The sequence below is a fragment of the Penicillium brevicompactum genome, assembly GCF_028827555.1.
Source record: "Penicillium brevicompactum strain IBT 35665 chromosome Unknown utg000005l_segment0_segment0, whole genome shotgun sequence".
Taxonomy (NCBI): domain Eukaryota; kingdom Fungi; phylum Ascomycota; class Eurotiomycetes; order Eurotiales; family Aspergillaceae; genus Penicillium; species Penicillium brevicompactum.
The window spans coordinates 2673191-2700767 of NW_026623208.1; the positions used below are offsets into that span (position 1 = coordinate 2673191).

Genomic DNA, 27577 nt, shown 5'->3' on the forward strand with positions numbered 1-27577 from the left:
CTGAAGGTGGCTCTATGAGCTATCCACTCCAAGGCACACAAGGTCCGTGGCCGGAATGATGCGTTAGTGCTTTCTGATTAGTCTTGAGTACTCGCGTACAGGAGAAATCAGGACGCTCCAGGGCTTGGCAGCTGAACATCCAGCGGCGAGGCTTGGTATCACGAACAACCCTGGAGAGAGCCTTAGGATAGCTTACACCGTGTATATATTGCCCAGATGTTTGGAAATGGCGGGAGGAGAAATTATGCCGTCTCACCTCCTCTTCCAAAGTTCATTTTCTGTTTGTTTTGTGAGAGAACCTGCCTAAGTGTAGGTATGTGCATGTAAATCCCGACTTCGTCATGATTTTCGGTGCCTCTGTAGCACCTTTGATAGACGAATGTAATGGGTGCTCTCTGTGCAGACAAATTTCGGTGTGTCCAGTCGTGCAGAGCCCTGTAGGTTCATATTTGCATACCATCTTCTATCTAGCAACCGCTACCAGGTTCGCCGATTTATGAACATCTTGGAACTTGGAAGTGTTGCCCAACGTTGGAATCCGCCCCAGCCCCGGATACATAACAGCATAGACCGATCCACAATATCTCTGGCTTTCCACAAATTGTCCGTGGAAGGCCATAGCTTTGACGTGCGGTCAGCAGACAGGAAACCCGTGGACCCAGTCAGTACAAACAGTCATTCTGAGTGATGACCTTGCAGCGATAATCTCAAGGTCAACCAACTGACGCAGAGTGGTGCCACCGACACTTGAGTGTACTCGCATCTATATCTCATCCAGAGATATCCCGAAAAGCCGAGCAAACCACCGCGACAGCAACCCGTCGCATATCAGACATTACCTGCAATCCCACCGAACGCGTTTCACCCACAGCGTGGGCGCCACCCGATACCTGCTCGTGCAACGGAAAACCGCAGACCGAAAAAGCAAAGAACATCCGACACTTAATCCTCCGAAGAAATCCCCCGGCGTGCGGTTCTCCACATTTGGATACGGACCAGCCGTCTCTCAGATCAGACGGTCGCAGCTCAAATCCCAAGACGGAGCGTCGGGCACTTGCGTCGCTAGATATGCACCGTCTACCCAAGAATCGGAAACTTGCAGACTGCACGTCAAGCGGATGGCGGTTTGGTTCCCGCTCCCATTATGGCTTGGAGTCGATATCGGATACCTTTCCTCTTGTGGAGTTTCGGCGTTTGTCGTTGAGCACGGTTGGGGCTGCAACTGACTCGCACGTTTGGTCCAGACCAATTATGAAGACGGGCATGGAGCTGAGTTGAAGATTTGAGATCTCTCACATGAGGTGTCCCTGGATGCTCCGTATTTGGCGGTGTGTTGGGGTTATGCCACGTTGCTTTGGAGTGACACGACTTCTGATTCTTCTTCTTGAGAGATAATTGGTTGCAGTCTGATTCTCCGCTCGCGATAAGTGGCATCAGTATAAGCCGAGATCATCTCATCGGCATATTGGGTCACATCGATCCGAGCTCCGAAACTCACGTTGAACTCCGACGATATGATGTTGAGGCTAATCTTTTAGCCTCAAACTGAGCTGCGATGACTGTTATCAAACCATTAAGTTGTGAGCCCGCACAATAGGCTGGGTAGGTGGTGGTTAGTATTGTTCTCTCACAAAGAAGGTGAAAGAGGGGGAAGTCAGCCCGGACTCCGAAGGTCCAGACCCAATCGAGTTGGCTCTCAACGTCGATAAGCAACGCCTAAAATTGGACTGAGCAACTTCTGCTTTCTCCTTTCTCTACCTTCGACTTCTCACGAATTTTGACAATTTTCCAGGAGACTCGGATGCCGGACTTGGCACTTGATGGACGGGAATATATAACCGCAGACGCAACGGACACGATGTCAGACGCGCAGCAGGCCACAGAGCCCTTGCTGCCACACGCGACCAGCGCACGAAAATCAAAGAAAGTAGTCGTTTTCATCGTGTGTGCAGTGCTTCTCCTCGCTGTCGACTTTGGATTCTACATGTCCAACGCGCCACAGCTGGCAGTTTTCGAAGACATCATCTGTCGAAATTACAAAGAGACTCTTCATCGCACGGGCGATGCCCTGACACCCAGCTTGGTGGAGGGAAATCCCTGCAAATCCGAGGCGGTGCAGGGTGAATTGGCCCTCGTGATTGGATACAAAGATACTTTCGATGTGCTGCCTGGTATGTCGTCCAATCGGGGATTCGACGGCTGCTAACACACCTTGGCAGGCCTTCTTCTCTCACTGCCATATGGCGTTCTTTCCGATCGCTATGGACGGAGGCCCTTCTTGTACCTCGGCCTGCTGGGCATCGTGCTTGGGGAGGTCTGGGTGAGACTTGTTTGTACGTCTACCCTCTGCATATGCCGAGTTACATCTAACGTGATCAGGTCTATGGTCAAATGTCATCCCCCTTCGGATGGTCTGGCTGTCAGCCCTCTTCAAAGTGATTGGCGGCGGTGACGTGGTAATTACTGCGATCGCATTGGTCATAGTCGCCGACGTGTTCTCCGAGGATGAAAGGTAATCGCCAGAACCCAAACGATCTGCTTCTTGAAATCTAACAACACCAGATCTACGAAGCTATTCCAGCTCCAATCGTGCATCTTCGTAGCTGAGATTCTAGCAGCCCCACTAAGCGCGTACCTGATGACCAAGGGCCCGATGTTCCCCTACTTGTTATCACTCGGTTTGATCCTCGTGGGATCCATACCGGCTATCTTTCTCCCAGAGACCCTCGAGGATGCAATAGCAAAACGAACCAAGCAAGCAGAGCCAGACCAGCACGGCCCAGTCGAGCCTCAAGAATCCGATAAGAGAACGCTGATCAAAGAGCTAATCCGACAAGCCCGCGAGTTCGGAGACTCGACACGATTCATTTGGTCTGATCTCAACGTCTGCCTCATGGTCCTCGTGCTTTTCGTCACCGTCATGAGCCGACAATGCACAAACCTCCTCCTACAATACGTATCGGCCAAGTTCGATTGGAGTATCGGTCGCGTAAGTACACTGCCCCGTGCATCGACTTTTTCAACTGACCCAAGCCACAGTCCAGTCTCCTAATATCATTGCGGGGAATATTTGCCCTGGTAACATACTTGCTCCTCATGCCAGCCGTGACTTTCCTAGCGGCCAAGTATCTCAACTTGCACGGCAAGCGAAGCGACCATATCATGAGCAAGGGCAGTGGAATACTCTCTGTCATTGGATTTATCGCTGTCTTCATCGGCCCCAACCCTGCCTTCTTGATCGGCGGTCTGGTCATCTTGTCCATCGGCTCGGCGTTCATGGTAACGACGCGCAGTCTAGCGACTTCACTCGTACTCCCCGACCATGTCGGTACCTTGTATTCAGCGATCGGAATCGCCCAGGGCGTGGGTCTTCTTGTTTCGGGTCCGTTGTTCGCCAACCTCTTTCGGCTGGGCCTGCACCTCGGCAAGGCATGGATGGGGCTTCCGTTCCTGATGGCTGCGGTGTTTTTCTTCTTTGCTGTGGTGGCTGTCTGGAACGTCAAGTTCGAGCAATCACGCGCGACCGACGAGGAGCAGGAGCCTTTATTATCTTAGATTATTCTTCAAGTTATAACCATTCACGACCATACAATTTCCCACGGGCTGTTCGGGGTGGGGAATCAAAGGACGTGTCGTATGTTATTCAGCATGTTGACACAAATGTAAAAGCAGCATTGCAGCTCTCATGAAACAAGCGTCGTTCTGCCAGATGCGAATTGAGCGCTCTGGTTCGTCAGGGCCTGACGATCGTTAATCTCGCGGGGTTACGGAGATCCGAAGGACAGCCGATGCAACCTCGCCAGTCCCATTTCTCCTCAATCTTCAGACGAAAACCGTCGGCCTTTCGCTTAGCCTCGACTGCGTTGTGCATCTTCGATCTATCATTGGACGAAGAGAGAAACACTCGGCGCGCCCCGGTCGGAGATCGTCTCGGCTTATCTCCACTTTCAGGGCACTACTCAACACTACGCGACACCATACTGTAAACAATCTTCCCAATGGAGTTCTACAAATCACATCCCGGTCCCTGGTACATGTGCAAGGTTTCAGTGAACCTTGGGAAGTATAAAGACCCATGATCCGTCGAGTTCCCATCACCTCAATTCCAACATCCACCAAAAATGTTCCAATCCCAGCACGTTTTGGCCCTCGCGGCCATGGGCCTTCTCACAGGCGCCAGCGCCAGCTTGGAGGCCTGCTCCAGTAACTCAGGCTACAGCTGCGCAAGTTCATCGACTACCCCTACCTGCTGCTTCAACTATCCTGGCGGCGCCCTCCTGCAGACCCAATTCTGGGATACCAGCCCATCGACCGGGCCGTCGACCTCGTGGACCATCCACGGTCTGTGGTAGGTTGGATTCCGTGCATGCATGAAAACCCACATTGACATAGTCAGGCCCGATAACTGTGACGGCACGTACGAGTCGAGCTGCGATTCGACTCGCGCGTACACCAATATCACGGATATCTTGCAGGCGCAGGGCAAGGATGATCTGCTAGACTACATGGATGAGTACTGGGTTGATATTGACGGAGACAATGAGTCTTTCTGGGCTCATGAGTGGGGCAAGCATGGTACTTGCATTAACACCATTGACCCGGACTGCTACCAGGGGTACACGGCTCAGGAAGAAGTGGGTGACTTCTTCGAGAAGGTTGTGGATTTGTTCAAGGGTTTGGATACTTACCAGGTATGGGATTTGAATGTTGGATGCGGAAGGTTAAATGCTGATTACTTCTTCTTTTTCTACGACAGGCTCTTGCCGATGCTGGCATTACTCCAAGCACTTCTAAGACTTATACTCTGAGCGAAATCCAGAGTGCGCTCACTTCGCTGCATGGCGCATCGGTGTACCTGGGTTGCTCGAGCGGAAAGCTGAACCAGGTTTGGTATTTCTATAATGTTCAGGGCAATGCCATTGATGGCTCTTACAAGGCTGTCAAGACGCGTAAGTTAATTTTATCTCCCGGTGGTGGCTCTGCTAACATATTGTTTTCTTTAGTTACAACTTCCGGCTGCCCCAAGACAGGTATCAAGTACGTGCCCAAATGAACAATTTGAATGCGTTTGCTTGGCCTTAGCTGTGTGGCCGATTCGCTGAATCTGCGCTCTTTCAATTATTGATAGCTATAGTACATGAAGATACGACAGATTCTATGTCCCTCTGTATCATGAAGCACGCGGTTCGTAGAACCACATTAAGTCGTAGGTCTGTAGCCGAGCTGACTGACCTGCTCACTGCGAAGAGGGACCGTAAAGCTTAACAGGCTTTAGGGTTTTCGTCATGGCCGATGAGTCGCCCTGGTCGTGGTTGTTCGCGAGTCACAGACAATATAGTAGCCTGGCTCGCTCAGGTGTGGTTTTTGGCGATGCCCCGTGTTTGAGGGTCAAAGTGCTTGCTACTGGTTGATCAGAAGAAGAGCCCCAACCGAGATAGTCACCGATGGTGTCGTCACTTTGGCATAAAACCCGGGCGGTTGTCCACCTTCCAGGCCACACAGCAAGCGTGCGTAGCAGCACACGAGCAGGATACACTCGAGGAAGGAGAAATTTGCTAGACATCACAGATGCAGATTTCACATGCCCTTGAGCCGTGCTTCCCGCCTTTCGTCTTCTCTCTTGTCCTCCATGCGACCCAAGAAGTCCATACGACCCATGTAGCCCTCCTTAGCCTTGCTGTGCGTGCGGAGCTCGTCCTTGATACCGGCTTTATCGACGTACGAAGCCCAATCGAGTCTTGACTTCTCCACCGTGTTGATCTTGGGACCCTGCGCATCCTTCTCCTCGGGAACAAGCTGCTTCTCCCAACTTTTCTTAATCGTACCGGTCGGATTCGGGTCGAATCGTGAGATCTTGCGAAGCGGTCGACTGAGATTGAGAGCGGCACTCGCGGCTGCAGCTTCCTCGTTGGTGTATTCAACGTGCTCCCCGCTGGCAAGGAACACCTTAGCCTCTGCGGAGTGCTTGGACACCACCTTTTCTTCCGTGATCCACTCTCCAGCAAATTTGTAGGTGCGCTTGATCTTGATCATTTCATCCTCATGCGCGCCGCCAGGTTTATCGCCCGCCTCCGCGGACCGTTGGTCCTGTGCTTCTGTCTGTGTAGTTTCGGGTTCCGGTGCGGTCTCGGCTTGAGGTTGCGGTGTCTGTTGGTCGTTTCGGGATTGTGGCGCGTTCATTTGCGCCCATAGTGCATCAACGTCCACGGTCGCGCCGTCGATTTTGGCTAGCGGTTTGCGCTCTGCTTCCTCTTCGCGTCTGTAATGGCCTATTAGCATCTGGCAACACGCTTGTAACTGCCGGACGAGCTCACATGTGCTTCTTCATCGCACGTGTCCGTACAAATCCCCCCGTTCCCCCCTCATCGTCCATATCAATGTCGTCATCGTCATCGCTGTCGCGAGCTCGTTTGCCCTTGGACTTCTTTCCTTTGCGTTTCTTGTCTTTCTTCTCTTTCGCTTTTCGAATTGTGGCTTCATCTCCCGAATCTAGCTCTGGGTCTTCCGGGGCAGTTGTTTGCGCTTGTATTTTGCGCTTCTTTTTGGCTGGTTCTGCGGCCTCGTTGTCGTCGGAGGATAGCTCGGAGTCATCTTGCGCCGCGCCTACTTGGAAATCTTCATCTTCGGCAGAATCGTAGTCTTCATCATCTGGGTCCTGGATCGTCTGGGCGGCGGGCTCGTTTGTCATTGTGTAGGTATTGTTGATCTAAAGGAGATGGATGCGACGGGAGTTGGAGAAATACGGTATTCTGCCGCGGGGCGGTGGCCTATCAATGCCAATTGTTTTGACTGCATTATCTGCTGTTCAAGCTACCTGTCGCGATAAAAATCCTCATAATACTCATTGTGCAGTCGTCTGGTCGAACAATTGGTATTGTGTGAGTGGGCTAGTAGGCTATGTCTTCGTCCAGACCGGCCGGGTCAACACCAGGACATCTATGCCGACCATGTTTACTGCGACCCTTCCAAGCTGCGAACGAGACAAAATTACCATTTTCACGAGTCTGAACGATAAATTGAGATAGCGAGGCTCAATGAAGACGCACCGCGCTAACCGTCGCAAGTGACCTGCGTCACCGATCCGCCAAAGTCGATTAGATACGCGCTCCGCTTCCAACCCACACTCACCACTCACCATGCCAAAGAAATCAGACCCCCAGCAGCTCGCCAAAGCTATAAAAGCGTACTATGAGAGAAAGGAACCACCAATTGCGCCGCTAGCGCGAGAGTTTGGCGTTGCTTATGGATTGTTACGCACTCGAATCCGCGTTCGCGAGCACGAATCCTTTATGACCGATGCTCCAACCCAAAGCCAAAACGAAAGCCAAAGCGAGGGCCAAAACGAGGGCCAAAAAAAGGATGCGCCACCCACCGGTGAATCGAGCACAGCACAACAATCAAGCTCGACACGCAACACCAACTCCCAGCCGCGCGATATGCATGCCGGTCCGACTCCACAAATCACCAGATGTGTTCCGTGGGACATGTATAAGCCCGAAGGGAAAACACTGGAAGTCTTTGACCGGTGGATTGACAAATACATTGGAACCCTTCCCGAGGGATTCAGAGCTACTGCGAAGCCCCCACCATCAAGATGGAGTGAGGTTTTGCGGACCGATTCGTGGAACGAGAAATTATCTAAGTGCACGTCTCCTCAAGCCGTCATGGAGCTATACTCCTCGGTTCGGTTTATGCCCACTCAAATTCCTCAGCTTACTTCTGACCCGAAAGAACCTTCGGAAGAACAAGAAGGGTTGGCGTACGACCAGATTGTTGACATGTCTGATCTCATTTATGCGCTTCACAAGGATATGCAGAAAGACCAAGCTAAATTGCAAAGGCTCATCACGGCGCAGCTTTCTCTGCAGGATCGCATAATGCAGAAATCCGCGAAAATGTCCCATCTACACCTGTGTGTGTCTGCTCTTCTACCAAACTGGGGCATATATGGTTGTGACAAAGCGCCTTATGACCCCGAGACATCTGAATCAGATTCCGATGAATCAGACAAGCAACAGGATCAAGTCGAGCAGGAATTGAATCGCGAAGCTAGTAACCCGGCACAAAAGGAAAAGAGCCCTGAAACTCCAAGCGGACAGAGACGAACGAGATCGGTGGCGAAACGGTGAAGGTTATTACCAATGGGAAAATGATAGGTTTCCTCCCAAATTGATGAAACCGGTCTCTTTTTTCTGTGCCATCTTTGTGGAAGTACCTTGCGAGGGGATTCTGTGTGCGGTGGAGTCAGGGGTGCTCAACGTCTTTCCTTGTCCATTTGGCCTTTGGCCTTCTGATATCTCATTAACACATATGATCTTGTTACTCAGTTCTATTGAACATATGTCACATACGAACAAAACTTGCAAATCTCTTCCACCACCTTCAATCGACCGCAGTCGCCCCTTCTCTCGGCCATTGCTAGTCGAATTGGGAGCAGACGGTACGTGGATGTCTGGAGCATTGTGCTATTTCTGGGGATTCCAATGCCGCCTTTTCCATCCCTTCCTCTGAGAAATCCTCCAAACAACGTGCAACATCTCGCCGGACCTCCTCCATTGACTTGTATCTGCCACTCCAGCAATCAGAAATGACTGGTCCGAGAGCCAGAGTATCCACAGGTGGGAAATTGTACTCTGAGAACAACCCTCAACTACCGTCATTAGCTTCCCCAACCCAACAGATTCTTGCAGCTCTAGGGGGAGAGGGTGGTGAGTAGCGGTCTGTACAAATGCCCACCGCGATGAGACAGGGATATTGTTGACCACGTCGAGCTATGAAATATCACAAGTTGCCAGACCGCGCCTTTTTGCTTTTTCAAGTTACCCATGAGTTTGCCCATGAAAAGCAAAGGACCCATGTGTCTTTTCTCACAGGTCATGCTATTGAGTATTCTTGATTTCTTTAGCTCTTATACCTCATCTATCCTTCAACTAACTCGAATGGTTCTCTCGTTTTCTAGGCAGATCACCAACCAAATGCTTCCTCAAAGTAATCAATATGGTGGAATCCATGTTTCATGGCGTCGTAAACCGATGATCGACACTCGTCAGCCATCTGAGCAGGTCCAGAAGTAAGGACACCGAGGCTTGAAGAGCTAGCCTTGCATTCTTCCACCTCAGTCATGAAGAGTTGGCGCACACTGGGGCGACCAGGTAGGAAACGCAATCCACTATGAGTGGGCGAATTGGGTGGAGTGGCGATTATTACCGACAATTTCTCCTTCGGTGTCGTGGTCACATCGGAGAGTGCACTTTGCGAGCTCGAATCTTCGATCGATGGACCAAGCTTGGTGCAATAGACTGTTATTGTAATGTCGCTGCTTTGCAAGAGATGCTTCAAATCATCCGTGAAGACATGGCTCCACATGGCCCGTTCACGAATGGCCCAAATAAGATGGATCTTGTTTGTTTTGGTCTGGCTTGTCTTGACGCGTTCCAAATGGGACAGAAGGTAGGGGATCGCGGCGGCAATACCGGTGCCTCCAACAATCATCAGGTTTGTGTCAAAGCGGTGCAAAGGCTCAGTGTGGCCATATGGCCCCTCAAGAAGAAGCTTTGGCTGGAAAATGCCGTTTGCCTTGGAAGCTTGATCACGAAGGCGGCGGGTCCAGCCATCATAAGGGCGGACGTAGAAGATGAGCTTATTCTGAGTTGCACTCGGAAGGCTACCTTCAGCCTTGCTTTCAGAGGCAGCCGTCCAAGCACCGAGTGAGAAGGGGTGATTTTCCTAGAACTTGAGCACACCTCCCTGATATAAGAAGAAATGCTGTCCAGGCTTCGGAGCCATCGACGTTCCGAGAACCATTTCAATTCTGACCAAGTCACTGGTTTGATCATATATGACTGTGGAGTATGCCTCTTTCTGGAATTGTCTTCCAATACGAACGTTCATGTTGCAGTAGACGACGCGGAACAGACGGACAAGTCGATCAAATATCCACAGTCCCGCAGGCGCCCACAAATACCCAACAAATTCTTGCCCATCGAAGCTAGTATGCCTAGATCAAGTCAGTCATAAGGGTTTGGCACGACAGACATCAGTGTTAGCTCACATGAAAAGACCGACAAGTACAACAACTGCAAATATAATATGGATAGCCAAGAAGAACTCATATGAGTGGTGACGGAACCAAGTCATCGATTGCATAAGCATGAAACACATAAGGATAGTTGCCTAGCAGTAATTAAGCAGATGAGACTGAAAATGGAGAAGGGAAATGACTTACCACAACGCCCATATACCAATATTCCTGAACCCAAACGCTCCAGTATCTGCCATCTAGAAATCATGTCAGCTTGGTTTCGAAGGGCTGAGAATAGATGCCAAAGTACCATAGACCGCAAAGACGACACTGTAATTGATTGAGTGTACCACGGCAAGAATAGTGCATGCCCACGCAGTATGGCGGTGGAAAGTAATAAAGGACTGGTTAGTAAAATTCGTTGCCCACAAGAAGACGTTGTTTCGGCCACTGAAAAGCCACAAAAAAGGAAGACAGGCGTATGATAGGATACCAGTGCGATCTGAGGTATACTGCCAGTTTTGCTGGTAAAGACTTGGGGTCCTGTTTGAAAATAGTGAATGAGCGATGGGGATCCAAACGATTCATAAGAATGAAAACTGACTGGATGTTTCCCGTAAAGCTATCGTATTGCACGCAACTCAAGACAATGGTCACGACCCAGAAACCCAACACAATGAAAGAGTCAACCCGTTTTGGAATGGCGTGCGAGTACCAGAGTGCCTGGTGCTTTGAGGAGACCGGCGCGAAAGTGGCCGGCAAGATAACATGCGTTCGAAAGGCGTGGCACAGGCTTTCCAAAGGACCTTTCGATTGGGAGCCTCTCTGCAGAACGGTCCAGGCCTTTGAGGTCATCCCCAGAAGAATCACACCAGCCCAGTATCCCATTATGCCCCATCCGTAAGTTTTGTCCTTCGTGATAGCAAAGTCATGAGTTACCTGGGTTGATCCAAAGTGTTAGGCCACAATTCGAGAAAGCAGAAGTTCAAAAAAGTACATACATAGGATTTATAAGCTCGTTCGTAGTAGGCCTTACTCAGAAGAACAACAACTCAGAGCAATCTCTGGAATCGCTCATGCATACGACTTGTCTGTGACTCTCGGCTGAAAATTTCGACCAAGCATAGACCATGCCACATTAGCACCGCGGGAGACTCATTTCCGTCCATCCTCTAGATGAGGCGTTTCCCAGATAGGATCTAGTCCCCGAGTGTGCCAAGAGTACACGAGTCAAGCTTCCCGAATTTTGACACCATTATCCGAGATACTACCTTGGATTCCTAACGCCACAATGTACCTTGCACCAAGTTGGCTTGTCATGAATGCGACGCAAATCTGTCGAAGCCCGTGGGTGCCCGGTGTGGTGAGTTCCCCACAGGTAGAGAGGTAAATTCCGATCATCGATCCAAGTTCCTAAGGCCAACTTGGCACTAGAATTTGATCTACTACCTGGACAAACCTCAGCACCACACTCACACACAGCCAAAAAGACAACAATGGTGAGTTGGGAATACGAATTGGCTTTGTAATTCTCATTCCTTCTATTAACATCGAAAACGATTCATGTTTACCAGACACCATTATTTACGTTAATCACATCGAGATACTATTGGAACGATATCAGTCATAAAGATTTACTTTTACTTTTTCCCTTTGTTTACTCCTCAGTGGACCTGAGAATAGATTGGTGACGGAAGAAAGTCATGCTAACCTCGGAAGACCCGATACAGAAAATACGGCATCGTGAAAGCAGGTATAGTGGAGGCGGTAGCAAAACTTCGATAGTTGCAGTGGTAGCTCTAAATCAACACCGCAACATCCAAAAAAAAAAAAAAAAAGGTCGTACGAATCCCAGATTTAAAGGGATGATAGTGAAGCCAAACACCAAAGCACAGCGATCCTGACACCGAACCTGGGGCTGCTAGAAAGAGAAGCTAAAAAAAAGGGTTATAGAAAAAGCCACTCGCGCGAGGGGCATCCGATCCCTTACAATCAGTATGCTTCTGAGGTAAACGTAAACCCTAGATTTAAGCTAACTATAAGATTCAATAAGAACAGCACATTTACTCCTACTGAATCATTATCTCCTCAAAAGTTCAAGGATGAAACTTTGGCAGCTGCTCTCCGTCGAAGCCCGGCTGGCGCAATGGTAGCGCGTATGACTTCTACTGATGCCTGCAAAATGTTTCTTCAAAAAGACGGTTGCGTGAAGGGCTGAGAGAAGGGCTATCATAAGGTTGCGAGTGCCTCGCGTTGGGCTGTCAATTTTTTCGGCATTTTTACCACGAGTATAACATACACAGTATTTTTGCGGGGATCCGAAATCTCGTCCGGTGGCGTAGCGGTCAAGAGGGGGTTGGTTTGGAGGTCGGGTGTTAGAAACGGACCCAGAGCCTTAAGGTGCCTCCTCAGCCATGTCAAGAGCTTGCGCTATGCGCAAGCCGCGCCAAAATCGTGAATTTTAGAAGCCTTACGCGCCACCATTGCGCCAGCCCGGCCTCGTTAAGTATTTTCGGCCATTCTGTGCTTTATCAACAAAGACAATGTCTACTCGGGTATATCAAACCTCACTCGCCTGTACAGAGTATTAAATACGTCAAATTTATTATCTAGATATTACTCAAACCTAATACTTTATTCTTCGTTGGATATTAGGCATTATACTATTAATCAAATACTGGACAGCATTTATTTATTCAATACTTTATCGTACATGTCCGCTCTCTTCGATAAAATTCCTTGGCGGCCATACAAGCAAGTCCTGCTTGAGCAGCCTTGATGCCAAGACAGAGGCTAAGTCGCATACTAAGTGGGACTATGCTCGAGATCATTCCGACATTTAGTCCCACATTCCAAAATGGGAGGGGTTTGCGAGAACAGCGAGGGTGAGGTCATCCGATCTGATAAGTGTTTATCACTTTTGGGGCAAGTATGTCCGACTTTCAATCAATATCCACTAGGCGAAATTTGTGGTCAACGACGCTTTCGGCTGACCACAAAGGGGTTACTCGACCGATGGCAGTCGCACCATGTCGGCACAAAGAATCTGCCGGCTTAAAGCATTTCTACTATGAATCCTGAAAGAAGTAAAAGCGCGGTCAGATCCAGCTCGGCCTACTCCAAGAATCTCCCAGATCCACGGCCAATCTTTTTGCCTTGCAATGAGGAATTATCTCGCTCGGTTGGGGGCTTTCCAGCTGCTCTTGGGGGCCTGCCACGCTGTGGTACACACATTCGACTGGAATGTCACCTGGGTCACAGCGAATCCCGACGGTCTTGCTGATCGCAAAGTCATTGGTATCAATAACCATTGGCCGCTGCCGACAGTAGAGGTGAATAAGGGCGACCAAATCATCGCGAACGTTTACAATGGCCTCGGCGACAAGAGCACCTCTATCCATTGGCATGGTATTTACCAGAACAGCACCAATGACATGGATGGCCCCTCGATGGTGACACAATGTCCATTGGCTCCTGGATCAAGCTTCACATACAATTTTACCGTCAACCAAAATGGCACCTACTGGTATCATTGCCACACGGACTACTGTTATCCCGGTGGTTACCGTGCGCCATTCATTGTTCACGACACCGATTCCTACTTCTACAATGAATTTGACGACGAGATGGTTATCACTATGAGCGACTGGTACCATACACTTGCAGAGGATATCAAACCCGAGTTCATGTCTCTATACAATCCTACTGGGGCCGAGCCTATACCTGATTCATTTCTGTTCAACAACTCAATCAGCCAAAGCTATCCCGTGCAGGCAGGCAAAACATACCTTATTCGATTGATCAATATCTCCACGTTCGTGGGTCAATACTTCTGGATTGAGGATCATACTATGCGTATTGTGGAAATCGATGGCGTCTATGTCGATGAGACTGAAGCGGACAAGTTGTATCTCTCTGTTGCACAACGATACGCCATTCTGGTCACTATGAAGAATTCGACCGAGAAGAACTATGGCATGGTCATGGTCGCCGACTCGTCTCTACTCGACACTATATCCCCTGATCTCTTGCTCAATCAGACCAACTGGCTCGAGTATAACTCTGAAGCAGCGCGCAACACCGTGGCAATGCCTGTAGACGACTCTTCTGACATCTATCCGTTTGATGATACTGAGCTTGTTCCGCATGATCGAGTCGAGCTTTACAAAAGCCCCTCTAAAAGAGTGGAAGTTACTGTTGTTATGGAGAACCTCGACAATGGCAAGGGATATGCCCTGTTGAATAACATTAGTTATACCGCACCCAAGGTTCCCACCTTGTATACCGTCAAGTCCTCAGGAGCCCTGGCCACCGATGAAACAATCTATGGTGATTACACCCATTCTATCGTGCTCGAGAAGAATGAGGTTGTCGAAGTCATCCTCAGCAACCAGGACACGGGGACCCATCCTTTCCATTTGCACGGGCACAATTTCCAGCTGGTTGATCGTTATCCACGTTATGGAGCAAATTTCTACGACTATAGTGATGGAACGGTGTTTGCCACCTTTGATGCCGATAATCACACCGCATTCCCTACGTATCCCGCTCGCCGTGATACCTTCGTGGCCCCTCCTGGTGGATATTTTGTGATCCGCTTCATCGCCAACAACCCCGGGGTCTGGCTCTTTCACTGCCACATTGATTGGCATATGATGCAGGGTCTTGCAATGACTTTTGTGGAGGATCCACTCTCCATTCAGGATACATTCAGCATTTCTCAGGCCCAGAAGGATGTCTGTGATGCTGCTGGCATCGCCTGGGAAGGTAATGCCGCTGCGAATACTGTGGATTACCTGGACTTGAAGGGACAGAATGCTCCTCCTGGGTTTATTCCTGGCGGCTTTACCACCCGTGGCATCGTTGCACTTGTCTTCTCTTGTGTCTGCGCAGTCCTTGGTATGGTCTCGATCTCGATTTATGGGGTCTCCGATTTGAAATTCACGATGGCTGAGTCTGGACTTGGTGGTGGAGCTGCAGTCACGACGGAGAGAGGAGCTCCAGCTGCGGAGTACAGAGACTGATGGCAGAGCCGACAGAAGAGGCGGCGCAAAAGGCGGCGCAAGAGGAGCAGGGTGGGATAGATAATATGACCATGGGAGCAAGGCTCTACGGGGTTTCATTCCTCAGTGTAGGCAGTTCCATTTCTCTCTCTCTTGCTCCCTTTGTTCCTCCACCCTCTACTCAGCCCCTCCCTTCTCCTTCTCCTGATGTCCTTTCATTCCATCTGTTAACTAGATCAAAATAAATTGGTTTCACCTCTTCTCCTGATATCTCGTAGCTGTTTCTTCATATATTTCATTGCCGCTTTTCGAAATTTCACGGAATTCACATAGTCTCGAGCGTCTTAGTGTCCTAACTAACTAGCGTCCAGCGGTTGATGCCCAGGTGCTCGGACTTTAGTTATCCCGCTCCGAGTCTATGACATAATACTCGTTACTGGCGAGATCGGAGTCTCTCCGTAGACATGATTGGCTACTTGAGCGTCGCAGTATCGAAAAGAATCAAGCTTGACGCGTCGAGTTGAGTTTGAAGCGAGCCCCTTGCAGAGCTCCGCTGGGTCACCATCTATGGTATTTCCCGGACGATTAAGCACTGGCTGCCACGATTGCCGCAGACGGAAAGTCAAGGTGAGTCAACACCTTTGGGACGAAGAAACCTATCTAAGTGTCGAGCAGTGTGACGGAGCCAAACCTGAATGTCGTCGATGTATTCAGCATGGTATTCAGTGTACTGGCTATCCGGATAAATTTAGCTTCCGTGCATATAAACCTCCAGAAGATGGCATTGCCAAATCCCCTGCGGCACAGCAAACAGTTGTGACAAACAATGCACTTCAGGCTCACAGAACTCGTCGCCAGAGGGTTATCCGTCCATCAGATCGGGAGGATCGCTTGTCGGCTCCACGTTCTGTGGCAGATCCTCAGATCTCGCGACCCCTTGCATTTTGCAAAGAGTGGCAATCTCTGTGCAGTTTTATGAATCAAGTCGTGCTCAAAGTTCATCGATCGCCTTGTGGAGGTCATCTGGCATTTCTGCCAGATTTCTTCGAGGAGAAGGGAAATGCTCCATGTTTGAAACATGCGATTCTGAGTGTGTCTTATATCACACTTGCAAATATCTCGGGTACTCAGGAATCCTACATCAAGGCTCGAAGACATTACGGCCTCTCTCTGGGTCATTTGAACAAAATGCTTGGTTCTCGTGAAGATGCCATGAAAGACGAAACCTTTGCCGCATGCCTCCTCCTGGGCATCTTCTTCGTGCGTCGCCCAAAGGCTCTTGCTCATAACTGTTTACTCATTCTCTCGCGCAGAACTTTGTCCATGAAGGAGATGGACTCTCAGACCCTCATATGTCGGGAATCTCATATCTGCTGCAGCTGCGCGGGCGCAAGCAAACAGCAAGCAAATACACCCGGTCTCTTCTTAGCTGGGCCACTGTACAAATAGTGAGTGGCTCCCACTTTCAATCTTCCCGTCGCCTGGTCTACTTACAGCTTGTGTTGTGATTGAACAGCAAATACAGGCTATCGCAACAAACAGATTTGGTTGCGCCAGGGTTCCTGGATCCATTGAATCCATACCCAACCCCGACTGTGTCGTCCGGGCAAGTATCCTCAACAGTCTGATATCTCAGTTCTGTCAATCTGCCGCGGAGTTCAGAACTTCCTGTGTGAGCTCAAGCACAAGCTCAGGCGTAGGAACAAGCCGCCACATAATTTTAGCAAGTCTACTCTCCCGCGCTTCCCATCTTCTTGGGGAAGTCGACATCTGGAATGCATGCATTCCACCTCATTGGCAAAAGCAGTATCAGTCCGATAACGTCGATCTTGCTACAGTCTCGCCGCCTGACCCCTGGACCATCACTTTTTTGGCGACTACCAAATCCGCTCAAATAGTCTTCTGTCTCCACGTTCTCTTTTGTTGCAGAGAAATGCAAAAGTACGACCCGGGATTCAGCTTGCCGAAGTTCTCTGGTGGCCTAACGGAGTTTTGTGACACCCTCGAGGGCCGACTCAACCACCTTCTCGATGTGATTTGCTATACCGTTACGGCGACAATTGGATTTGTGGATGCGACCGATAACTTCCACCCCATGCCGACCGCCAAGTTCGCGAGTAGTAATACCTTGATCTGGCCAATGTGGACGGTCGTCAATTGTTCATTTGCTACTCAGGTCCAGATTACTCATTGTCGCCGTGCCTTGAATCATATCGGACAGGTAACTGGTCACGGCCTGGCGTCTTCCTTGTCAAATCGTTTTGCCTGTGCAATTGGATGAGGATATTCCGCCATCATTGTGTTCGCAGGTCGAAAAAAATAATGAAATAATGATATACTATTCATTCTCTCGCATATGACGAGAGAATTGAGAATTAAGTAGCCAATTGCCACCGCGTACCTAGGTAGTCCTTGGGTATTCCCTTATTCACATATTCATTGCAACACCAGCGATGATACCACCCACAACTATCATCGGCATAGATGATTTGCATGCGAGATTACCAGTAGCAGTTGTAGAGACAGCCACGGCAGCAGAAGCGGTCGCGGCAATCACAGTAGTATCAGTAGTAGAGGAAACATCCCCAGTCGAAGTCTGCGTCACGGCCGATGTGCCAGTCTTCGTGGCCGTACTGGACGAAGATGTAGACCCCGCAACCGCCAAGGTGGCCGAGTATATCTCGCGGTAAACAGTGCTCGCGGGAACATTGTATGTATCTTCACGCGACGTCGAGTGACCGCCCAGATCTATAGTTTGGATATACGAGCATGTCGCGGTGGTCGGTGTGGGGCCACCAGCGAACGTGCAGCCTGAGCTAGTGTATTCCCATGGGTCGGTGTAGATGAGATCATAAGCTGAGTTGTTAGCATATGCATTCTTCAAAATGATGGGGTATTTACTGTTGGATCCAGCGATGACAGTCATAGCATTATCGGAGTCAAATGCAATGCAGGTGGTGTCGCTTGGTGGGCAGTTCACCACATAGGTTGTTTTGTCGCCATCCTTTACGAGGTCAGAATTGGTACCCATCGCATGGCGTAGGGCAGACTTACAGTTCCGACAATCTTTCCCTCGTAACCTGCAAAATAGTTTCCAGAGTATGAGTACCCAACCCATGGGATCGTCTGTTGGTCAGCGTTGATCAACACTGCGGTGCAGTTCGATTCTTACAATTGCATTCTCGGCAAGAGCGCAGGTTGCCCAGATCAATTGGAACAGTAAAGCTAGCGAGATTTTCTGCATTCTGATAGCTGGAATCCTTTCGAGATGAAAATTTTTCTCATCTTTAACTTCTGGGTTAGTATATTTGGGAGTAAGCGGCTCTAACCACGTTTTCTATAGCTCGGAGAACTTGTCCTATTTGGGCGATCGCGTGGAAATATTCTCCAATCAGATGCATCCGCAGGTGTTAAGCCTTCCTAACCCTCCAAGTCAGGGAGGTATCAAGTTGCTCACTATCACTCCAGACTATTTCCAACGAGAGGTGATCAGATGATGTTTTGCAAAATCAAAAAGTGCAGAGGGAAAGCGTTGGAGCCTGTTGGTGCCCCGTTTGTCAGGCTCCCCGCAGGTAGATAGCGTAAGATCGAGAGCTCTCTCCCTTTCCCCCTCTCCTTCTTCTCCCTCCTCTCTTCATCTCATATTACATCACGATATCGTACATGTCTTCTCTTTTCTCGGTAAAAACTACTACTTATTTTTCAGAAATTTCGAAGTGGTATCATAAAACCAATTGAGCCCGGCGAGATTGCACTTACCGAGTTCAATGTCAATGGGCTTGATGTGTATAATGTTCGAACACGCCTGCTTTCCAATGTAGATATCGGTTCCAAACTAAATTCTGGGTTGGTGTTATCAACAGCAATTTGCTCGGTCAATTCGACAACACTGGTCTAGAGGAACCGTCTATCTGCAACAGCAGGGCTTTGGGTACCCTTACTCAGCACTTGGACTTCACAAAACGTCAGTTGTCTGTTTTTCGTGATTTTTGTTCATTAATTGATTGCTCTGCATGATTGGCGTTTTATCAATCAGATACATCTATGAAATAGGCGAATGTATGCAAAGATATGACATACCAAGAGTAAATCGAAAACGATAACTAAAGAACGATCACGCCGCTGACTTAGTGGAGCATTGAATGTTACTCCGTATTATAATTGAACTTTTATATCTATTTGGAAGACATGCAAGTGATAGCTCCAAATACAAGTGTAGTCAAAGGCAAAGGCAATTGAGCTACAAGCTCGAACACAACACAGCCACAGGATCGAGTACGGAGTACATAGTTGTACTGTAAACACGCAATCACTTCCTAGCTCCAGGACTTGAGCCAATATGAAAACAGAGTATTCGTACACAATTACGAATTGACTTCGAAAACAGTTGATCTCCGCACCCTTAGTAAAGAATGAATCATACGACACGAATCGCATGCTACTCTACAACTCGTATGAAAATTACCAGTCTCACCACACACGGAGATAATAGCCAGAGCCTTCTATCCAACCATAACCAGCCACCTAAATCCAAATCATATCACCGCTTGTGATATACAAATCCAAAACTCCATCGTCGCGATCATCATAAGCACTACGGCAGATTCACAAATGACAGCAGTTCGTCCCAAGCCACAACCTCCACCGAAAAACCCACACTCACCTCCTTACTCCACACCGCGAAATCCGTCTTACTTTACACGGGTAATTTACAAAGATGACCCACAAAGAAGCCACCGCTCCACCCAAGCTGTCTATCTTGCCTATCAATTTAAGACTATCCTTCACACAAACGTACATGGCTTGAGGGGCCGCTCTACAGTATTCAGCCATCGGAAGGAATCGTGCAATTCGCACCGCATAACGCACAAATTTGTTCTAATTTCGTCTCGGTGCTCGATCACATCTAATTACAGAGAACGAAGAAACGGAAACCCAGAACTCAATGACGACAACAGTCGAACGTTCAATAAATTTTTAATTCCCACTAGTGCGCGGGGAAGGACATCGATTTACCCCCGACACTAAGGAGAGAGCTACACACACAACCCCGTCAAACCTTCGGATGATATACAACTTACGTAGACTGGAGAAACCCCAACTTCCACCCACACAATCCCAGTACCAGTACCGGGGTCGTGGGAAGATTGGCTTATCAGCCCGGAATTTGAGTGTCGGGTTTGTTCCAAGGTTTGTTGGGCCATCTACGCAATCATGGGGTCATGCTCGTACTCTCAGGTCTTATTTTTCTAGTTTTCTCTGAGTTCATGGCTGATTTCATCGCGATGTACAGGTTGTAGAATGCTCATGGGACGCAATCAGGATTGAAGTCTATGCACTTGTAGGTAACTTGTACAAGTACATAATTAAGGAGACTTTTGGTAAATTGTAAATCGCGAATGGGTCGCGTTTTAATACCACCAATTGGGAGGGTCCCATGCAAGCCAAGTTGATTTCGTGATCTCGGTGAGCTATTGCTTTCTACATTCTTGATGCAGTATAATATCCCCACAGCAACTTTATTGGGTTTTGTTCGATCAGTGTGTACAGTACAACATACTCGATCGGCGTGAGGAGTCCAGGTGGCTGACACAAGGTGGGTATATGGGATAATCGTGGTTGGCGAGATATGAAGCCGTTGAAAAGACCCTGTCGATGTTTCAGGGCGTATGTTTCATTTTCGAGATTGTACTCGTAAGCTGTGGAGGTGGAGTGTGGAGATATGGAAAGCTCACCAAGTGCACCCACCGTACAGTCCTCCGTACAGTAGATTGTGTATGTTTACAAATTAAAGTAGATGAATGCATGGGGCCAGTTGATGAGTTGATGAGTTGGTCATAGTTCATATTTTCATCTCGTATCCAAAAAGAGCTAATATACATTTTTTTTTGGAAAATGTGCTATAGTACAAAGGCATAGACTGTACTGTCGAAATCAAAAATGCAACACCATGTACAACAATGTACAACACCAAAACCCGTTTCCCAAGGGTCGAAAGCGACCAAGAAACCAAAAAAAATCAAAACACACCAGCCAATGCAAAGTCCGCATGCAATAGAACATCATCGCGTGAAATCGTACACATAAGAATCGAAACCGAAATGGTGATACAGAATTAGGGTAATAATCGTCATCATGACGAAGCCCCGGATTTTTGGTGGGGCCAAGTGGATCCACCCTATGACGTTCGGCATGCCGATCCGGTGGGCCATGACGTAGAAGGCGTACTCAGTCCCTCCTTCTACGCTGCTTGCCTGGCCAATCAATTTCGGGATGCACGACTCGCATGTCTGTAATGAAAGTTAGCGTATGAACGGTGTTTAAGGGTCAAGTGTAAAGGGGGTGAATACTTACGCCTTGTGAGAGCGTCGTTTCGGCTAAAAGTCTTGTCCTCGTTACAGATGTGGCAGCGCACTTTCTGCTTCCCGGCGGTATGAATGGTGTGTTCATGTCGCGTAAGATCGTAGGGACGAGAGAAGATAGAATTGCATGCCTTTCCAGTTGACGGGTTGATGCGCTCGCATTTGTGAGGGCCGGCCTGGGAGTTGCGAAGTGTGGTGTCGCGGCTAATCAGGTGGCCGCCCGGTGTAGTTTGGCGGTGCGCCTCGCGCTTGTGTCGCTGCAATCGAGAGGGGGAGTCGAAGCGGTAGGCGCAGTTGTGGTAGGTGCAAGTATAGGTGCCGGCATCCGAGGTGGTGTTGCCAGGGCGAGGGATGCTCTCCGTAGAAGGCATGCTGATCTGGCTCCGTGGTGTCTCGGTCGATTCCATAGTAGGAAGCGATGGGAAGTCAGAAGGCTGCTGTAGCAGGTGGTTCTGAGGACGGCTCTGTTGTTGAGCGAATGCGAATTGAGGCTGAGACATAGTAGGCGCGGTGTATTGAGGGAATGCTTCCATCGCTCTCATGGAACCGCTGTCGCGTCGCAAACCGAGCGCATCGCCCAAGTTGAAATCAGGCTGAGTGGAGGGAATGCCCGCAGGGAACAGAGGAGGCATGGAGTCATCCCCATCCTGGAAGTCCAAAACTGCATCCTTAGGAGACATGGTCTTGATATCACCAGTGTTTTGGTTCATGTTCTGGTTCATGTTCATTGCATTAGACATGGGCACGCTGGTAGCAGCTTGTGGTTGCTGCAAAGCCTCGTTGCCCATGTCGCCTGCGAATGGGGAAGAGGGGCGGAAAGGTGAGCGGTCCCGTCTGTTGACAGGTGATTGAGAGCGAGCAGACATATGGCCCTGGTTGGCGGCGCTCAGTCGGTCGGCAATGAAGTTGCGTGGGTTCAAGTGGTTCTGTCCCATTTGCTTGTTGGACACTTGAGGCGCGGCCATAATAGCAGGGTTGTAGAGCTCATCCTGATAGATATCAGAGATCGTCCTGTCCAACCTGGGAATTCCCATTGGCATGCCGTTGTTATATTCTGGTGCATCGAAATGTAAGTATTGTGTCATCCACCGGTCGATTTCAGGATTTTGAATCTCACCATTGCTCATCGACTTTGAGGCGTCGTCGAGCTCATCGAGACTCGTCTGTGGGGTCACCGGGGAATTATGACTCAGTGTTGATACTGAGGGAGCCAGAGAGTAATCGCCCTGGAATTGCTGTGGTGAAGATTGCTTCTGCTGGTCCATAATTGCTCGTCGCATAGCTGTTTCAGTCTCAGCGTTGTGAGCATCCTGCGATGTGGGATCGAAGTTCTGGAAAGGTGTCGCGAGGAAGGAGTTCTGAAGTGGGGTCTGCACCGGGGTCGGTAATGGTTTGTTGGAGCTGTTGGACCGACTGTGGTAGCCGGAAGGCATGGAGCGCGAATTGGCCGAGGGCGATGATCTCTTCTGGATACCGGGGTATGGGATGCGCGCGGGGCTCAACAACTGCATGTTGCCGTCCCAGGCCTGGTTGCTGGGCAGAGGCTGTTGCGCCAACATTGGGGTATAATATTGCTGAGGGTAGTGAGGCAGGTAGTGTGAAGGAGAATCGGAACCCTGGATGTCGTATGACGGGTTATATGAGGAGGCGGGGGGTCATCGAAGGAGCCCCAAACGACTGAGAGTCCGAGGTTTGCGGGTAGGGAATTGAAAAAGTCGGCGAGGAGAGCGCAGGGGAGGAAGGCGCGGAAGATGGCGGGGAGAGCTGTACAGTTGGGTGGCACTGGAATGGTGATTGTAGACGGTCTTGGGAGCAGTTCAAGGCGGCCTCGGTATAGAACTCGGGTGGATACTGGTCGTCTTGTATGATGATGTCCTCTGAGTTGTATGGATCGGTGATGAGACCCTTACGTGGGTACATAAGCATAATGTCACGAGTTGGAGACGTCAGAGTAAGTGGGTAGGGTTTGCCACCGGGCGAAGGCGAGCTTTTATAAGCACCCGAGGGTAGAGAGTCCGATAAAGAATTCCTGATCAATTGTGGCCGTGCTTTGGAAGTCTGGTAACCAAAGTCTGGTTCGAAGTTTCAAGGTAGCGAAGAGTCTGGAAACGTCGGGAGGCTGATCGAGAATTATAAGAGGGTTGGAAGTATAATGAGATCTGGGCAAGGGTAAGAGAAAACAGGTCAGTTTCTTGGTTCTGGAAAATGACTCGACCGGAGGAAGAAGACTCTTACCAGATATGATGATTATAAGAGTCAGAGTTGGAAGTTTAGTAATGAAGTCAAGAAGATACTCGGGAGGAGTGAGTTAATAAAGACCCCAATGTGCTTAGATGACCTCACTTTAACCGGGGTCACCGAACCATCGACGGTAATGTATGTGTATTGATTACCAGCCGAATTACCGTATTGCTAAGTTTATTAGGGGAATTTCTGGTCTTTTCTTTTTTTCCCGTTTGGGATTGATCCTTCCCCGCTAGGCTGAATCGGGATATGGTTGGTATTTTATTGGTATTTGATCTGTCTCCGACGGTATCGCTTTCGTATTCCCTACCTCCATTCCCACTCGCACGATATCGAGTTCCACTGATCTACTTTGTCTGGGGATCGTCTTTCTTTCCGTTTATCCCACTCGCTCCCTTGCTCTGAGATGAAGTTGTGGCTTACATTAAACAAAAGCCACAGTACCCACACCACGTTAATGACTGAAGTGATTGGGCATATTGGGCGGACATATTGATTTCAGGTGGTTTCAACGATAGAATTTTTATTTTTATTCGGGTTTGCGTTTTTTTTTTTTTTTTTTTTTTCTTACCCTCTCGCAATTCCGCCAAGAAATAATTGCTTTCGCTTAGAAACGACCAGACGTAAAGAAAGCGAAAAATCTGCATAGTCTAACACATAGTCTAGAACTAGCTCCGATCAGAGGACTCGGGTGACCAGGGCCAAAATTAGGAAAGAATGGGGGTGGAGTCGACCACCATCGAAATAAGGCTGAGCCACACCTTAGTTCGGTTTTTGGGACATTCTCGGGGTTTAGCAATCGCGTGTACGGAGTAGCTCACGGCCCAACTATCCCCCGGTGAGTCAAACGGAATCCACTAGAAGAAGTGATTGGGCATGATTTGCAAGACTCATGCACATGTACATGTATGGAGTACCAAAAATGTGGATCATTGATTCGGAGAGATGTACTCCTTCAGCCGAGGTGGTTTTGCTTTCCTGGCGCTTCTTCAATCGACACTAGCCACATCGGGGCCTGCGCCATGTGGCTGGTGCTCACTGGCTCGGAGCCGCCGTCCCCAACGTTTATTTGATTTCTGGGGGAAGCTTGGTTCCGCTGGGTAATACTTTCTCCTCTGTACGAGCTGGTACATTCTTGGTGATTCTACGGCCGAGTATCTCCAGGGCTCGCAGTGTGGCTGTGTCAAGCTGTCTTGCGACTGTCTCGCGACTGTCCAGTCTTGCGATGTGAACCCCGCCAATCGGCGGGTTCCGCTCAAGACATCCCCATTCTTCTCGGCCGCAGACAACCGCGATAGTCAGCTGACCCTGTTTGCATTCAAGGCTAATGGCATGATAAGCTGAAGTTGGACACGGGTCCATGGATCTGCTAGAGATGGTGACCAGCTGACCATATCTTGAGTCACCCTAGTCAATCTAGTCAATACCTGGAAGCGATGTGTCTTACCATGTAAGCGCTTGTCTTTCTATACGGTCGGCGGAATATGCCCAACTCGGCCTCCTTGTCAGGCTACTCCGTGCAGAGCGCATAACATGGTCACATGGTGTGTGTGTGGATTGCCTGATATTTTTGGCACCCAAGGGAATCATTTTCCTCTGTCCTTCCTCTTTGAGACCGTCTGTTTTGAATTCGTAGTATTATCTGGTAATTGTGTTTTTCTACTAAACATGTAGACTGCAGAATTTTTTAGCTCGAATCCCTGCATATTTGATTGGGCACTTAATCTATTACCGGCAAACACCCGAAAGAACAGCACGTAAAAATGCACGTACTGCGGCTTACGCTCCAATGTTTCCTAGCGCTGTCACTTGTGGCCGTGCACTAAAATGCCAAAGTGTATACGGAGTACAGGATAGATCGCGGAACGAGGACCTCCGCTCCGAGCAGGGCTCGGGTGGCAAATCCCGAATCTCTTTGTTGATTCCTGATTCCTAATTGTATCAAGGCAGAAACAATAACTTATGATCCCATGTGACCAACAAAGCACCTCTTGAGGAATTCCGCTAGTGCGTCCGAACAAGAATTCGACCGGCAATGTTCTCGGATCGCTGCGACTCTCTCGGTCTGGACACGCCGAAATGGGTCCGGGGGTGTGCCGTGTCTACCGATCAGTCTGGCCCAAATTCAACGACACTTCTACGCATTCCTCTCCATAGATTTAGGTCCGCATTGTCGTACGGTCTTGCGGAAATGCCATATTGTGGCCCCTACAAACTCCGGGGAAGTGGCAAACCAGCACCGGCTGATCCGAGTGTTGAGATAGAGATGGCCCACTGAAGCCACAACCATGCCACATTGTAGATCTAAGGTTTTTCAGCTAGCGATCGGAGATATTATACGGAGTGCGATCATATACTCCGTACATATCAGCACTTCTTCCCACCTTCTTAATTCGGCAGCAGACACGGGCTCATGTCGACCAACCGTTAACGAAAGGAGGCCCTTGCAGTGATCATCGAAAGTGAAAAATTTTTCATCGGCAAAGAATCCCGACAAAACAAACTTGTCAGCACCTTAAACCGAGTACTCGGACGACAGTGCAAGATTTCCATGCAGGTATCATATTTAGTAACAGGCTAATGCAAGATGGTAGACTTTTCGATGTGCATGATTGGTCCCTGGGGTAGGGCTGCACAGCCACATGTCGGTAATGCCGTACGAGGTTCAGAATGCCGGTTTACCGTACAGCAGGTCAGCAGTTAGACGCTTTTGGTATTGGTAATTCGGTATTTCTGGTACGTTCCAGAAGATGTTTCGTGGCTTGCACATGCAGCTAGTGCCGAATTAGGTCAAGTGGCTTGGCTTTGGAATTTCTGGAAGCTTTCTATTTTCGGAACGGAATGTCGGCCCTCTATCGAATCGGAGTACCATGCTCCTTGCTCGCATGGGTAGAATTTTCGTTGCATACCTGATGCCATTTCTGACAGCCGGTTTATCTGTACTTTGTGTTTGTGAATGATGGGCTATGAGTCACTCTCGGAATGGATGTCTCATCTTCGGTTACTGGACCTGCCGCGTAGGTGTATACTACGAGTATGCGTCGTCTGTGCGTCGTCATCTAGACGAACGCATGTTGTGATGGACGGTTTGGGAAAGACTTACAAGGAGATGCGTATTTGCACGAGACGATTGTGGCTATGTGCTTCATCGCTCTGACAGGGGCCCGCAAGGGATGGGATTTTTTACTTCGCTGCCTATGGCACTATTCTAGAAGCCAAACACGCGAGCCCTTGGAATGTCTCGAGCAAATATGTACAGCCCTTACACACTGTGTTCACAGGAAGAGGCACCTTGGCCCCTACCTTCGGACACGTGCCGACCATCGAAATTTTGAAGTCAAGATACCTACTTTCCCACCTTGCGCCCAGGTGCTCCGTACCTCGCAGGGTGTCCAGCTGTTTCACAAGTTCCTATAATTTCGTTAGCAGTGCCCTGTATCGCCTAGGGTATCCATAGATGGCCCATGTTCTCGTAGCTTCCAAGATGTGAACATGCTGCGCAGAAATATATACACGATTTGTCACCAGATATATTGGTTACACCACATCCCAATATCGCACCAAACTTCCTCGAGTGACACCCGACCGGAGTTTTACCTATAGGTTAGGCGTGTAAATTGGAAATAATTTCCAGTTTATATCCCAAGGTCCCTTGTAGCGCCAGAGAAAATATCGGTGCATCATATAAACTTCGGCGGCCCCCGGTGCATTGAGGTCGGAATTTCCACATAGTAGCTTCTTCAAGGGTTCACGGGTGGACTCTAGGTCTGCCCCTACCTATAGTGGTAGTCGGGATATGAATATGAAAATATAAAATGTTGTGATAGACCGTAAATGATAGCGACATAGTAGTTATGCACACATAGAAGAGAGGTTGGGCTCTGTGGGCGACCACCTGGCCGGAATAGGAAAAAGAAGCTTGTCCAAACACCAAGACACACATTAAC

General features: G+C 49.1%; 9 protein-coding genes across 9 annotated transcripts; 4 read left to right on the forward strand and 5 right to left on the reverse strand.

Moving 5' to 3' along the window:
* Nucleotides 1–1858: 1858 nt before the first annotated feature.
* On the forward strand, nt 1859–3555 carry N7506_006858 (uncharacterized protein; the record flags this gene model as incomplete). The annotated part of the gene is made up of 5 exons (XM_056956151.1): nt 1859–2171; nt 2220–2333; nt 2380–2512; nt 2563–2989; nt 3040–3555. 5 exons carry the CDS (start codon nt 1859–1861, stop codon nt 3553–3555), a joined length of 1503 nt encoding a protein of 500 aa, XP_056810485.1.
* Nucleotides 3556–4121: 566 nt separating this feature from the next.
* N7506_006859 (T2 family ribonuclease) lies at nt 4122–5053 on the forward strand (the record flags this gene model as incomplete). The annotated part of the gene is made up of 4 exons (XM_056956152.1): nt 4122–4348; nt 4397–4691; nt 4757–4949; nt 5004–5053. 4 exons carry the CDS (start codon nt 4122–4124, stop codon nt 5051–5053), a joined length of 765 nt encoding a protein of 254 aa, XP_056810486.1.
* A 524-nt stretch (nt 5054–5577) lies between these two features.
* swc5 (putative Swr1p complex component (Swc5)) lies at nt 5578–6688 on the reverse strand (the record flags this gene model as incomplete). The annotated part of the gene is made up of 2 exons (XM_056956153.1): nt 5578–6259; nt 6315–6688. 2 exons carry the CDS (start codon nt 6686–6688, stop codon nt 5578–5580), a joined length of 1056 nt encoding a protein of 351 aa, XP_056810487.1.
* Nucleotides 6689–7136: 448 nt separating this feature from the next.
* N7506_006861 (uncharacterized protein) lies at nt 7137–8129 on the forward strand (the record flags this gene model as incomplete). The annotated part of the gene is made up of 1 exon (XM_056956154.1): nt 7137–8129. One exon carries the CDS (start codon nt 7137–7139, stop codon nt 8127–8129), a length of 993 nt encoding a protein of 330 aa, XP_056810488.1.
* Nucleotides 8130–8964: 835 nt separating this feature from the next.
* N7506_006862 (ferric reductase family protein) lies at nt 8965–10909 on the reverse strand (the record flags this gene model as incomplete). Its single annotated transcript, XM_056956155.1, has 6 exons — nt 8965–9726; nt 9886–9997; nt 10052–10173; nt 10226–10278; nt 10332–10564; nt 10626–10909. 6 exons carry the CDS (start codon nt 10907–10909, stop codon nt 8965–8967), a joined length of 1566 nt encoding a protein of 521 aa, XP_056810489.1.
* A 2273-nt stretch (nt 10910–13182) lies between these two features.
* N7506_006863 (Multicopper oxidase type 2) lies at nt 13183–15045 on the forward strand (the record flags this gene model as incomplete). The annotated part of the gene is made up of 1 exon (XM_056956156.1): nt 13183–15045. One exon carries the CDS (start codon nt 13183–13185, stop codon nt 15043–15045), a length of 1863 nt encoding a protein of 620 aa, XP_056810490.1.
* Nucleotides 15046–17452: 2407 nt separating this feature from the next.
* On the reverse strand, nt 17453–18268 carry N7506_006864 (uncharacterized protein; the record flags this gene model as incomplete). The annotated part of the gene is made up of 3 exons (XM_056956157.1): nt 17453–18028; nt 18079–18150; nt 18197–18268. 3 exons carry the CDS (start codon nt 18266–18268, stop codon nt 17453–17455), a joined length of 720 nt encoding a protein of 239 aa, XP_056810491.1.
* A 2984-nt stretch (nt 18269–21252) lies between these two features.
* N7506_006865 (zinc finger BED domain-containing protein) lies at nt 21253–22945 on the reverse strand (the record flags this gene model as incomplete). The annotated part of the gene is made up of 2 exons (XM_056956158.1): nt 21253–21314; nt 21379–22945. 2 exons carry the CDS (start codon nt 22943–22945, stop codon nt 21253–21255), a joined length of 1629 nt encoding a protein of 542 aa, XP_056810492.1.
* Nucleotides 22946–23021: 76 nt separating this feature from the next.
* N7506_006866 (uncharacterized protein) lies at nt 23022–23312 on the reverse strand (the record flags this gene model as incomplete). Its single annotated transcript, XM_056956159.1, has 1 exon — nt 23022–23312. One exon carries the CDS (start codon nt 23310–23312, stop codon nt 23022–23024), a length of 291 nt encoding a protein of 96 aa, XP_056810493.1.
* Nucleotides 23313–27577: the final 4265 nt, after the last annotated feature.